Source organism: Calonectris borealis, chromosome 3, assembly GCF_964195595.1.
Source record: "Calonectris borealis chromosome 3, bCalBor7.hap1.2, whole genome shotgun sequence".
Taxonomy (NCBI): domain Eukaryota; kingdom Metazoa; phylum Chordata; class Aves; order Procellariiformes; family Procellariidae; genus Calonectris; species Calonectris borealis.
In genome coordinates this window covers 88,969,964-88,983,639 of record NC_134314.1, presented here as the reverse complement: position 1 = coordinate 88,983,639, position 13,676 = coordinate 88,969,964, and the positions used below count along the sequence as shown (strand labels likewise).

At 43.9% G+C, this 13,676-nt stretch overlaps 1 protein-coding gene across 1 annotated transcript in view; it reads right to left on the bottom strand.

Annotated features, from left to right (window-relative positions):
- Positions 1 to 12,952, bottom strand: part of DRC8 (dynein regulatory complex subunit 8) — a 32,805-nt gene extending 19,853 nt beyond the window's left edge. The window contains exon 1 of the mRNA XM_075146578.1: positions 12,543 to 12,952. Coding sequence (XP_075002679.1) covers positions 12,543 to 12,570 — 28 coding nt within the window. The 5' untranslated portion in view covers positions 12,571 to 12,952. The remainder of the gene's footprint in view (positions 1 to 12,542) is intronic.
- Positions 12,953 to 13,676: the final 724 nt, after the last annotated feature.

The window sequence follows — 13,676 nt, the reverse complement described above, 5'->3', positions numbered from 1 at the left end:
CATGTATGCAATCAACCTTGGGCTAAGAGCATAACCTCACCCTATTGTGATACCTCTTTTCCTAATGGTAGTACATGTGAGAGCTGAAAAATTACCTGGTTGTTTCCATCACAGTAACTGCCTTATGGAAAACTAATAGAGAATGAAAATAAAGGGACTATATTTAAAAATAAATACACAGAATGGAGCTTTCAGAGTGGAGCAATCAGAACAATTTTTGCACAGCCCCATGGCACGTGGTATGAATAACATGAGAACAAAGCCACCAGCAGCAAATAGGGTTTTAGAAAAATCAGGTAATTAATTTGATGTCTGATAATAAAATACAGGCTGTCAGTTTGACAAAGGCTGTGGCAAAGTTAACTGCAAAAACTACTTCAAATTCTGACACAAAAATATTAAACACAATTTTTCCTTTTTGTCTTCTTTACAGAAGACAATTGTAACATGGGCAAAATATATAATAAAATGATGTAAAAAATTAAGCACTATCTTGACTCCAGCTTTGGCTGTGGAAATGAGATTATTTTATAGATTGATGCTAGTAATAAAAAAAATAAAAAGAGTTCAGATCAACCCCAATGGAAATATTTTGGTTATTTCAGTTAGAAGTTGACAAATCCTCTAAAGACTTCAAAAAAATGATACAACAACTGTGCATTTCAACCTCAAAGTTGAAAAATGCAACAACATACCAATATGCAAAATATATCCAGTGTGTGATAGTCAGTTGGCAGCAACTAATGGAGCTACAAGTTGCCAGTAACTTTATCTGATGAAACAAGATATCCTGAATATTATCCTAGGTTTTGATTGTTCAGTAGGTGGTATTTTAAATGCCATGGCATTCTAAGCTACCATAGATTCAGATGTTTTAATACATGTGGGAACCAAAACTAACAAAACTAATGGGGCAATTAACAAACTAATTCAACTGTTGAGAAACAAAGTAAGTATTGAACTATTGCTGCCTTGATAAGCAGTCAAGCTTCTAGCTGCTCATAAAATTCTTCATCTAACTGTCACTATAATATAGAACAAAACAGGCCATGGAGGATGCCATGCCTGGAAAAGAAGCCATAAATAGTCAATGCCTTTCATCACCTAGTATATCCAAAGGTGTTTAAACCCATAGTTCACACTGCCTCCAAAACACAGCTCATATTAAAGTGTCATTGATTTGAAAGGGAATATCCACCATTTACAAAGTTCTTATCCCACTTATCTCTCCCCATAGGTGTTGGGAGTCATGGTCAATCTTGTCTACTGCCCTCCCTTCTGGATCAAATATGGTTCTTCATCAATGGAAAAAACATTCCTCTCCCTCGTGGTACACATTCCTATAGGACATCAAACCCATTTTAATGCTGTCACTTCTGGTTGCTCTTGCAAGATGCCATTATTTTGCCTTGTCTGTGCTGGGCAAACAGCTCCCACACCAGTCCACAGTGATCAGTCTGTATGCTCAGTACTTGATAACTCATACCTATCTGCCCTGATTCATAATGATATAACAGCCCGAACAGCTGCTGCATTAAACTTGACTCCCACATCCTTACCAGGATCCTGTTTGCTTTCTCTGTCCAGAGCTTGTACTGTATTTCTTAAAGCCAGGGGATGCAGATGGCAAAGTATGTCAGCATGAAGCCCCAGTGGAACTACAACCACTGCCTGGGCTTGCTACAAGTAATGCATTTGCCTATGGGAACGGAGAAGGGCAAATTACGAGGGATACCCTTGCTACCTCTGCAAAACCCTTGACAGATGCTTGCTGTAACACAAAATTGTCCATATGTTGGAGGAGACCAATAAACCACTATTTTCTGCATCACTTCCTCTACTACAACCCTGACAGTCTCCCTGTGCCCAGGCTGCTGGAACAAAGACATTAATTTCCCTGGTTCCACCCAATTCTTTCTGGAGATCCCCAGAAAGGAGGATTGCAATTTGTTTGTCAAAGAAATAAAAGGCATAAGGACTTCCTACATATAAAATGCACAGCAAACTTACTCTAAACTTACTGAAACTATTTATAACCAAGCAGAATTTGCAAGTGAAGGGAAGAGGACCAGGGAATGTTAAATATTAGGAGTGGCTGAGTAGGACTGGGTCCCAGCAGGAATCCTGCTAATGTCGCACAGTCCTTCTTACAGTCTGCAAAACTCCACTAAGTGCTCTTCAGGGCTGCACATGGGGCAGGTTTGCTGGTGGGGAAGGCATATGGAAGTTTGGTGCCATTGAAAAAAAAGCAGCAGCACATGCTGAGGATGTGGTAAGGGATACGACTCTGCCTTTCCTATTACCTCACTGAGCTCCTTACACAAAAATGCACACAGGCAGAGGTTGCTGACACCACCAGCCCACTCTGCTCGCGTTGCCCTGGAGCACTGTTCCCCCCGGGATAGTACCCCTTTGGTCTGCTGAATCTCCTTTCCCAGCTTTGCGCTTTTGTCATCATAATCTTCACATGTCTTCAGGTGCCGCGTGTGACTGTGTCCTTGGCGGTCTAGATCCAGCTCCAGGTGATGAGACTTATTTTTCAGGAAAAGGGAGGAGGTGATTAGTCTCTTCCCTGCCCTATAGGCAAGAAAATCCTTCCTCCTTGCTGTTCAAAGAGTTCCTGAGCAGCTTGTTAGTGAGAGCAAGCTAAGTATACACAATCCTGGGATATACAGGAGAAGGATGCTACAATCATATGGTTTGCTAGGGAAAACTCCATTCCCTGTAGGCAGTTAGTCTGAGTGATGCAACACAGGTACATATCAATCCATGTCAGTGACAGCACTTCATGCATCTCAGGAAAGGCTCAACAAAATACGCCCTGATGTTTTTACTGGACACAATTTGTGCAGATATGCTATATCTACATATATATCTATATATACTGAAGCACCAGTCTTCATAAGCATCAGCAGAGAAGCCTACAATCCTGGGAAATGATCAAGGAATACTACCTAGCTATACTCAGTTAGAGTTCAATTTTCTCAAACCTCCACTAGCTGAGGTTTGATGAGTGATCAATTTTTCAATTTTTTTTTGGTGGTATGGTATGGAAGGAGTCCTTCATACTTTAACTGCACAAAACGAATTTGTGATTTCGTCTGCATCTGCCAAAAAGGAGAAATGGAGGTGCAGTGGCTGGCTGGTTGGTATGACCACACATCTGGGATGTAGCATGCATCATGTTCCAGGTCAAAGCAATTAAGACAAGACAGACTCTGGCAGAGATTCCGGATCCGCCACAAGCCCAGGCAGTGGCCCATAGCAGCATCTAGCCGAGATGGGCTAGTCCAGGCCTTGGAAATGCAGGTGTGCAGGCTGGGGCCAGGACTTGGCTACAGCACTATATCCTCCTGCTGATGAAGCGTTCTGGACCTAGCAGCACGCCCCCAAAAAAAAAGTCAGAAAAGAAAACCACAAGTTGGCCTAATTCAGGTTAAAATTGCAAGACATTCTGACACTTTCTAGTGAGTAATTTGTAAGCCATGTTACAGCATTCCTTTTATATCTGCAAGGAAAATGGTCCAGTGGAGGCCGTCATCCCCTGCCTCGCTCATGATAGCAGGCAGAAGTTCTTCCATCAGAAAATGGCAGCGCGAGTTGGATTCCCACATATGCAGCATCACAGGCAGGTTTTCTGCTCTCTGTTTTGACCAGCCAGGAGGATACTGTGCGGGAGGATTACTACCTGTAAGTAGCAAGGAAGTGCACAAGCAAGTATTTGGCACCCAGCCATCCTCCAGCTCCAACTTACTGTTCTGCTGCTGCTCTAAGGACTGCGTGCAACTCCACCTAGCCACAGCTCCTCCTGCCATCTCCCACTGTCCCCCTGGCTGCTGGGGGTACTGCAGTTAGCGCCCAGCGATAAGCACCTTGTTGTGTGAGGTCACAGCTCTGTCTTGCACCTTTCCCTACAGCTACAGCTTACAGATTTTTATCACTCTGAGTACAAAGTCTCTCTGAGCTCTGAAACAGTCAACAGTGAGAGCTAATGCCCTGACCCGACCTTCTTAAGCGCCTTACTCCTTGTATCCTAACCCACTGTCACCCCTGTATTAAATAGTGCAGGGTCACGCTTGTGAACAGTAACGTACAGCTTATTGCCTATATCCTCTGGAAAATACACAGCACTGAGAACCAGAAGGAATGCATATGGGGTATGTCCTGTGTATGCCCAAACTTCAGATAAAAAGGGATAATCTCTTAGAGCTTGAAAGAATCTGGAGTCATCATTACTTGCAGCAGAAATGCTTGGCATCTTTCCTACCAAGCATCTTTCAAATTACAACAGCACCTACCCTGACCATAGTGGGTTTCTCTCTTCCCAGCTTTGACACAAGTCTGTTTGCCCACACTTTGTGCATTTGTTGTTGCAGAGTCCTTGCAGAAAAGCCAGGGTTTTTTTTTAATATTTTAATATTTTTTCTTAATATTTGGTCATGTGTTGAAATGTATTTTTTTCTTCCTCAAACCTGTTTTGCCTTTTTGCACTTCTTGGAGGGAAGGGTTGGATGAGACGAGCCTCAAGACTCCAGGATGGGACAGTTACAGTGACCTTACAGGACAGAAAAAGCTATTGAGTCCTGGATCATAGGGACACACATTTTCATTTGATAAGCTGTTAAACACTTTATGTCAGGAGTAGCTGTAACATTTTTTAGAGCAACAATCAGGACACAGCATGAAATGTTCAGCTGCTGTTCTCAGGAGTTGGCCCTGCGTATCTTCCCAAGCAGTTGGCCATAGCCATGCTGCTTTAGTTCCACAGGCCTCACAATTGTTGCAGATTATTACTTTGGAAGCAGCGTGCAGGAAGAAACATGTACCCAAATTGGACCTAACAGGTCTCAATTATGACCTAGATTTCAGGCAGCCAAGCACATCACCATTTTGCAGCTACTCAAGTGGTGGCTGAGCCTGACTTCACGAAGCCTAGAGTTTCATGAGCTAAAGCAGCAAGCTCTGAGTAATGTCATTCACCCTAATCACTTGCACAGGTCCAGCTCTGATGGCAAAGTTCTCCTTATGCTAGCTGGTATCCACAGATAAGCTGCCAAATACCTGCCATTGCATGCAACCAACAGTGAGGGCAGTAAAACAACGTGCTTTCTCACACTAACGTGCAGAATGATGGGGGAAATCCTTTCCTTTTGATATAAAGATCTCTTATGAGCAGAGGACGTGGAGATATGCCTCCAGTCATCCAAAGAAGGTAAGGAAGCCCCATCTATGCATAGAACTGGATTGCCTCCTGTACGCCTGTGATTCACGGATAATATACAATTAATATCTTATACTTCTCTTGAGGAAAGTCATGATGTTGTCCTTCCTACAGTGAAGTGAAAGAAATGCCAGAGCTTGACATTTGTTAGCCTGCAAAAAATAATTGTGACACTTTTTTTAAAGTCAATACCGGCTGCATGCAGTCTCCCTTTTCATAAGGCAGAGATAAGCTCAGCATAAATCTCCATTAGGGATGTTTTGCACATGCCTGAAATCCCAACTCTGGCAGTTGTACCAGTTAGCACTCCTGTTGCAGCTCAGAGCTGGCAAAAACAGTAATCTCCACTGTTGCAATTTGTTCCGTATCTTTCATCTCAGCCACACCTGGGATATAATGAAAGAGTTATGTCTAGCCCATACTTACATTCTCTTTCATCACCAACAGCAAACTGCCCTGCAAGGATATATAGCTCTCCTGGTGATGCTGAGAGTCTTGCTATACCTTCAGCTGCTGCTGAAAAGAAAGAGCTTACATAGGCTGCGACACCAGCAGAACACAACCCATGCTGCTATGCTGTGTGGTCGCAGAAGGCGTTTGTCTCCATTTTTCCTGGGCCCTCCACAGTGCTGGCCCAGAAGCAGATGGCAGAGCCACAAAGCGCAACTCCGACACACCACAGCCTAGAACACATACGCACCACACCAAGCTCCACCGAAATGCAGTAGTGCACATGCTGCTGTGTGCCCCACAACAAAACCAAAACCCAAAAAAGCTCGACCCGGCTGAAAATAAGAGCGTCGGTGAAGGCGGTTAGTGTGGAGGGAGAGGAGTCGGGGCAGCTCACTCTGCCAATGATGTGGGATGGCCCCAACAGGGCACTCTATAACTTGTCACTAACGGCGTGCATGTACATCTGATTGCATGTGTGGCAGCACCAAACATGTCATATATTGAATACACCTACTAAGCTGCCTCTGCACACTGATTGCTCAAGTGGTCAGGAACCAGGGACCAGAATCAAGTGGATATGAGTGCTCTGAGAATTAATTTATTTTAAACATAAGCCATTATAAAGTTTAACAGCACCACAGTAGCGCTGCTAGAATGCAGCAGTTTGTAAACTTTCTTCTTTTGAAAGAACTGTAATTGTCTACAATATAATGGGAGAATGAGGGTTTTTAAGTATGCTTCTTAATGCATGCTGTCATTATGTAACATATTGCAAGCCCTTCAGTTTGCCTGACCAGGCAAATGGGTTAAGAAATGGGTTAAATGGTCTCAAATGGGCTAAAAAACCAAACAGTTTCTAGACTGGTTGCAATTCTATCTGCACTACTCTGGAGTGAGGGCTTTGGCCAAGCAAAGGAAGACTGTTACAGTGAAACAAAATGGCAAGGGATTACACGGGTTTGCTGCAGCTGCTTGTTTTTTAAGGAGCTGCATTGAAAGTATCACTTACAGTGCTAAATCACTTTCTTTACATATCGTGAATGAATACGAACCTCCAATTTTCTTTTTGTTTGCCTAAGAGTAACATTCTGAATTTGAACAGCATTTCAACTGACAAATTTAAGACATTTACACTTATCACCAACGGGGAATAAGACTTACTTCTATAACCATTTGAGGCAGACTAAGCTAAAGAAGAAAGTTGGCAAATGGGGAAAAAAAGGATACAAGCTGTTCACGGACAAATTTCAGAATTCATGTCTAATTTTCAACCTGACCATCAGCAGTAATGGTCCAGAACCTCCTGTGAACTTACACCAGCGACACAATAATCCTTACCATTTTTAAGATGGAACTTGGTAAGCTTTTGAAAGTTATGGTTGTATACAGCCCCAGGCTGGACTCAAGGAAATCGCTTCCAATCTTACATTCATGGGGCTTTCACATAGTACCCACGCCTTTGTAACACTGAACAGTCAGGATGTCACATTTCCAAAAAGTTGGGAGTCTGTATTTTCTTAAAGATGGACATTTACAGTTAAAGACCATTTATAAAAATATCTCCCAAGACCTGTCAGGTAGCACGTAATCCAACCTCAAAAGCCATGGGGGCCAGAAGTAGATTTTGGGACCTCCTGCCCCTTACCATGCCTATAGCTTTTACCCCTGCACCATGTACCTGCAAGCTCCATGCAGGGAGCTCCCTGCTTCTCTGGCCACCTTCTGCAGCATCCCCAGCCCCATCTCCGACTGTCCCGTACCCATCCTGCCATCTCTGCCATGCCAGGCACGAGGCCCACCTCCGCACAGGCTGGGCTGGGACACCGCTGCCACAGCTAATTCTCCCCTCGGGATACCTCACAGGATGTGTAGGAGCTATTTCCAGCTTTTGCCCCCCACCCCAACCAGACCCCCATGGCAGAAACAGCAGCGGCGGCAGCCGGACCCTGTGGGAGGATTTGGCCGGGGCAGAGCAGTGGTGTGGCCAGCTCCCCTGTCTGCATGGCCACCTCCCACCTAGGGGCTAAGCACTGAGCATGTTTGACAACAGGTCCATGTCAGACCTCTGTTACCAGAAAGACCATTTCCCTTCCACAACCTTTAGCCCACCACATTCTATTGCCCAGAGCAGCGAAGTGGTATCTGTTCACACAAAATAAAGGCACTCCTAAATTGCAAAAAAAACCCCAACCCCTCAGATCTCAGAATAATTAGTATGTAGACATGGAAATTCTTAATAACATGTTAACTATTGTTGGAAAGATAATTTGTGGGAGTTCTCAAGCTCCCTGTCAGCACTGCGTATCTGCTGGTTGGCATTGTTTAAAAGACAAAAAAGTTTAAAGCCTTTCTGCACACCAGCCAATTTTTTATTCAATAAGTCAGCTAGAAGTAGAGCCAAACTGAAAAACTTCTGCCATTTTTTGCACCATGGAAACAAGAAACCTGTCAATCTGCAATTACCTATTCTACATCCATTTGAGATCAACTCTTACTGCAAGAGTATAGCCAAAAGGATCAGATCTACAGCCTGTGTTTGTCCACAGGAGGTGGACATAATTTATTTTTTGTTTCTCTTTCAAATAAGCACAAATATTAAAACATAACTCAGATTGATGTCAAGGTCCATGTTAAACTGCATTACAGTCTAATAAAAGCTATAAACTTTTCTCCTCATGTAATTTTTCACAGCAATGTCAACAAGAGGATATAAAAATATTCATAATGTTCATCTGTAAATTCCACTGTGATAAAACTGCACAATGATTTCCTAAGTGATCTCACATATTCAGATTTTCTTCTAGAGCTGAAATATTGCTTGCTTGAGCCCTATGAAAAGCTACTTCTTTTTAACACTCATACTAATTTTGTATTTTTTTCCATAAATGAAACATTGCCACTTTTTAAATTAGAGATAATTTGTCCGATGGACTACTTTAGCCTGAAGGTTTATTGTGAGTGTTTAACCCATAGTTTTTGTACCTTTCAAATGCTGATGCTTATTTGTGAAACCCTCAAAAACACATTTTAAAATCCTCAATAAAGCAAGACCCTTAAATGTACTCATGTGCTTAAGCGTCATGTGCATCATATTATCCCATCCAGTGGGATTCCCCAAAGCCGTACACAGCTTAAGCGCTTTTCTGTGTCAGGTTTGAAACTCTCAGGTTAATTAAGTGTGGTCTGAGCAGAATTAATGGTTACTGCTGCCTACAGTGCTCGTGGCAGCTACTAGGCTCTCTAAGCTTGGACTTCCAACTTTATTAAAACAGAATGAGCAGTGATAGCACATTCTCAGTATCTCTAGCGATACAGAATCCAGGCAGAGCCAGGTGACACGGAGAGGAAAGCTTTAGATCCTACCTCCAGACACGGGAGGATTCGGCAGGGCAGGTGAAGTAGGAGCAACTCTGCTTCTTTGCAAGAAGGTAGTAGTTGAATGGGACATGTAGCTAGTTCTTACCAAATGTAAACTGCAGTAAATCTCTGATTTCACCAGCGTGCCAGGCAGCAAACTTGGGCAGTTAAAGAGCAGATATATATGTAAGATTGAACACACTGTTACTGTATTTACATAAGGCACTAAAATTGGGGTGAAAACTCTTTCCCATCTCCACTAACAACCTCCACATGACTGTTTCATAAGTGGGAAAGAGGATCTGCGAGGCCTGATTACATATTGCAGCTGTAACTGAAACTACCCAGAACAACTACTAATCATTTACCAGAGAAAACCACCATCGCAGAACGGTTATTCTCCATCTCTGTAGGTCTTTGCATCAGAATCAGGTATCTTTCTGGAGGACATCTGTTACCCAGAACTCATTATTCAGTTTCATATGGGCGTAAGTGGGTGAAACAGGAGCTCAGACTGTTTAATATACTTCCTTTTGGATTAAAATTAATGACTTATTAATTGCATTTTAAATATGCGCTAACTGGCACAAAGAATATGGTTTTAGAAAAACTCTAATACTGACCAATTACATAACATTACCATAATGATATAGGAACAATGAGCGTTCTCTCCTTTATGTACTTTCATGTGATTTCTTAAATCCCAGCTGGAGAAAAATATGTCTTGTCTTCTGTCTAGCTCTACTTCAAGCACTACCGGTCTGACATTTTGCTTTCAGGTTCTAGTAACATCAGTACTGAGATCAGAGATATTAAAACTTAGAAAATCTGACATGTTATGTCAAATTACAGAGGAAGTATCTGAGAACAAATGGAAGAACAGACAGACTGAATTAAGTAGCAGAAAAAGGGAAAGAAACAGAATGATAGGAGGGAAGGTACAGACAAATACACAGAAGAGAAAGATTAAGCAAACAGTCTAGTGTGATCAGATGGGTATGAAGAAAAAACATTAAACAATGTTGAAAGCACAAATGTAGGGATATAAATTCATACATAAAACATGTAGCTACAGATAGTATGGGCATGATCCCATTAACACTTATGCATATACAAGATTTTGTTCACAAGAATTGCGTTAGTTAGAGGGTAATACTCATGTGAGCAACATGATGTACAAGAGGTTGCAGGATTTGGCCTTTCACCATTTTTCCTTGTGTACATCATGTACATCTGTAAAACATTTAAGCAGGCATTTTAACTTTGAAGAACACAGAACTTGAAAATAATAGGACCTAAGGGAAACTTTTACCATGAAAGCTGGTGGAACTGCAGTTCTACAAAGAACCAAGAGGAATACCCTAAAGACTAATTACTTGACAATACAACTAATGTTATTGTTCTGTTTGAAGTATAATAAAGTAAAAGTTGCAGTTTGCATAGATGTGGAATGCTTGTCAGAAGAAAGCATGATTGATGCGTGAATCCGGAATTGGGTAATCCTAATTAACCCTCTAACTGCTATCTGCAAGAAGTTTAATAGCAACTCTGAAATGGGTGTAAGCGACTTACTTATTCTTATGGGATTGCTTCTGCAGTTTAATGAGACGGTGACTGTTAGCTTATCTCAACCGTGTTTATAATAGTGAGACACCTTTATAGGGCGATAAGCAACTGGTCTGCCTAATAACAGACTATGATTCTCATAAGTGACGGAAGGTAAGTCAGATGCATTGTCCGTGTGATACAGATTATTGTCCTCATTCTACAGATAGGAAACCAAAGCCCCGTATGTCACTTTCTACGATCCATCAGGAAATCTGGTAGGGGCAGGAATGGAGTCAAGGTCATTTAGGATGACAGCACAATTCTCCTCTAGAAGATGATCTCTGATACTCTATTGGGAATAGTGTTTTACAGGATGTTAAAAAACACTAAGTGTAAAAAAAGCCCCAAAAACCAAGAGAGTCTGTCTTCAGTAATACAGTAACTAAACTTCTTACAAAGTATTGTCACTTTGAAACTACAAAAATGGCATTAAAAGCCATTAATCAAGCAATCAAAAACCCATGACCTTCCTTCTCCAAGAGTTTCTGCCTGTGGATTGACAAAATGGTGCAAAATCTCAATATCGTACATATGGGTGCCCAAAATATATGGAGCCAGAACTTCCCAATATTACTGTTATCCTGCCAGAACACCAGATTCCCTCTTCTCAGATGGCTCGGCAGACTTCTAGGCTGTTATGCTATCATCTCTATACACCTCTGCCAGCACTGTGCCTCAGCTTCATTTGCAAAACTGGAAAGATGCAAAAAATATGAATTCACAAGACCTAACAAAAATGAAAAACAATAGAAAAGAAATAATACTTTTAGAAGAGTCCTCACTGAAGCTACATCGGTCTTATTTCTTAATTTCTGCAACATATCTATGCTGCAAATGCATGCTAGAAATACTTCTACCAAAATCAAATTACTCATTCAGCACCATCCACAGCAACTATTTATACAGGACTTTTCTATGGAATATATTGGTTTTTTCCTAAATAATATGAAATAATCCTTTATTTAGATTATTTCAAATACAATGTTCAGAATTTGCAAACTATTACAACACACACAAATTTACTTATGGAAAGGATGAATTTTAGAAGCCACAATATTGTGAGTTTTACAGAAAGTATATTTTCCTTGAAACAATACTTGAATATCCTCGCAGGAGGAATTACCTTTAGCCTGTAAAATATAATTTCTGGCAACGGTCCCTAAAGTAGAACATGCTTGCCTCTAAAAATAAGCCATGGTGCTATCAGCAGCACAGATTACTTTTTCCTGGCAGAGAGAGCCCGATGCGCCCAGAAATGACTGCAAGGGGTGATGACCAACTGGCTCCAGCAGCTGGTTCAGCTGTCCTGCTGCCCTGGAAGCCACCCCACGCTATGACGGGGTGGTCGGGCCCACTGCCATCAACTCCGGGTGCCCCCTGCGCGGCAGTAACACAGCCATAAGGCTGCCAGCACACGTGGCCATTGCCCACGAGTGGCATTGATCGCGGGTGGCATGGCAGCGGGCGGCTGGTGGCATCCCCCGTGACAGGGAGTGCTGTGGAGAAGAGTCGCCCTGAGGCGGGGGCAGGCCTGAGGTGGAGGCAGCGGTGTGGCCACCCTGCATGGGGTGGAGGGCCAGGGGGTGTATCTGTATGTGTGTATAAATATGTAAGTGTGCATGCATTCATATATATATATATATATATATATATGCGCGTACATGCACGCACACACGCAAACATACATATATGTCTGTGTCTCTCAGTGCGAGTCCCTGTGCCACCCTGGCACCAGCCCCAGGAAGGGCAGACCCCGCCGGCCGCCGTATCTCCCGCCGCCGGCGGCTGGAGGCCGTGGCGGGGCGGGCCCCACTGGGCCGGCGCCCGGCGACGGCCCGTCCCCGCCGCCAGCCCTGCCGCACACCCCGCGGGGCTGGAGGCCCCGGCCCCAGCCCGGCCTTACCCTCGCCGCTCCCCTCCTTCTCCGCCATGGCAGCAGCCCCGCGCCGTCGCCATGGCGACGCGGGCCTGGCCGGGCCCGGCCGGGCCCTCTCCTCCCGCCGCCGCTGCCGCCGCCGCTCCTCGCAGCCGCCGCGGCTCCCCCGGCTGCCGGCGGCCTGCCCAGCGGGCCGGGCCGGGCCGGGCCGGGCTTACAGACGCAGCCACCTTCCCTCCGCCCTGCAAGGCTCTTCACTTGCGGCCTTCGCGGCCTGCTAACATACACAGCGAGTGAAAGGTGATGGAAGTAGTTCGGTGGAGGCTCTGCGTGTCGGTCTCGAGTACGGCACTGGGCAGGGAGCCACGGCCACAGTCGCCCCAAAGCATTGATCAAGCCCAAAATTTGGATCCCAGTGCAGAGGCCCAACCCCGGCCTGCTCCCCAGGCCCCGGGGCCCCGCGCCACCCCACGCGGCCACGCGGGAGTTTAGGATGTCATTCCCACTGGTGCTAAAGAGAGGAAAACCACGATTGCAACCCACGCCTGGCTGTGAGGTGGGGCCGGTGCTGCACAGCACTGCACATCGCTGGCCTTGCAGCCAGGCGCCGAGCGGGCCCCTTAAACCTGCCACTTCACAGTACTCCGTTTCTCTTACAAAGAGAGTTTTCCCAGCAATTGCAGAGATTTCCGTGTATCTGAGCTTTAGAAAGTGAAAGAACATTTTATTCTAAATACCATCGCTCCGAAACAGCTAAAATATTCTGTCTTAGCGATATTAAATAAAACTGTGCAGTTTAAATTTAGCTGCGTGTTTTAGCAGACACGCTTGTGATGCCTGGTTCTTCTGACTCTAAAAGAACTGTGAAAGTAGGAAAAACATAAATATTAATATTCCAGCAAGATGCAACCGCATATTCATAGAAAATAAATATTTATGAAATTCCTAGAACTAAAACCTTGTCCTCACCACAGCAGGTGCTTGTTTGTCAGATGTTAAATTTTTGCAAAGCCTGTGTGGATGATGACTCCTCACACGCTCACCTCCACCTCTCAAACAAACAGTTACGATGTGCTCAGTATTCATGGAAGCCTGAAATTTCAAAAAACACATTGAAGGTGAATAGGGCTTCTTTGCTTTAAAAAAACCACTTACTTTTTT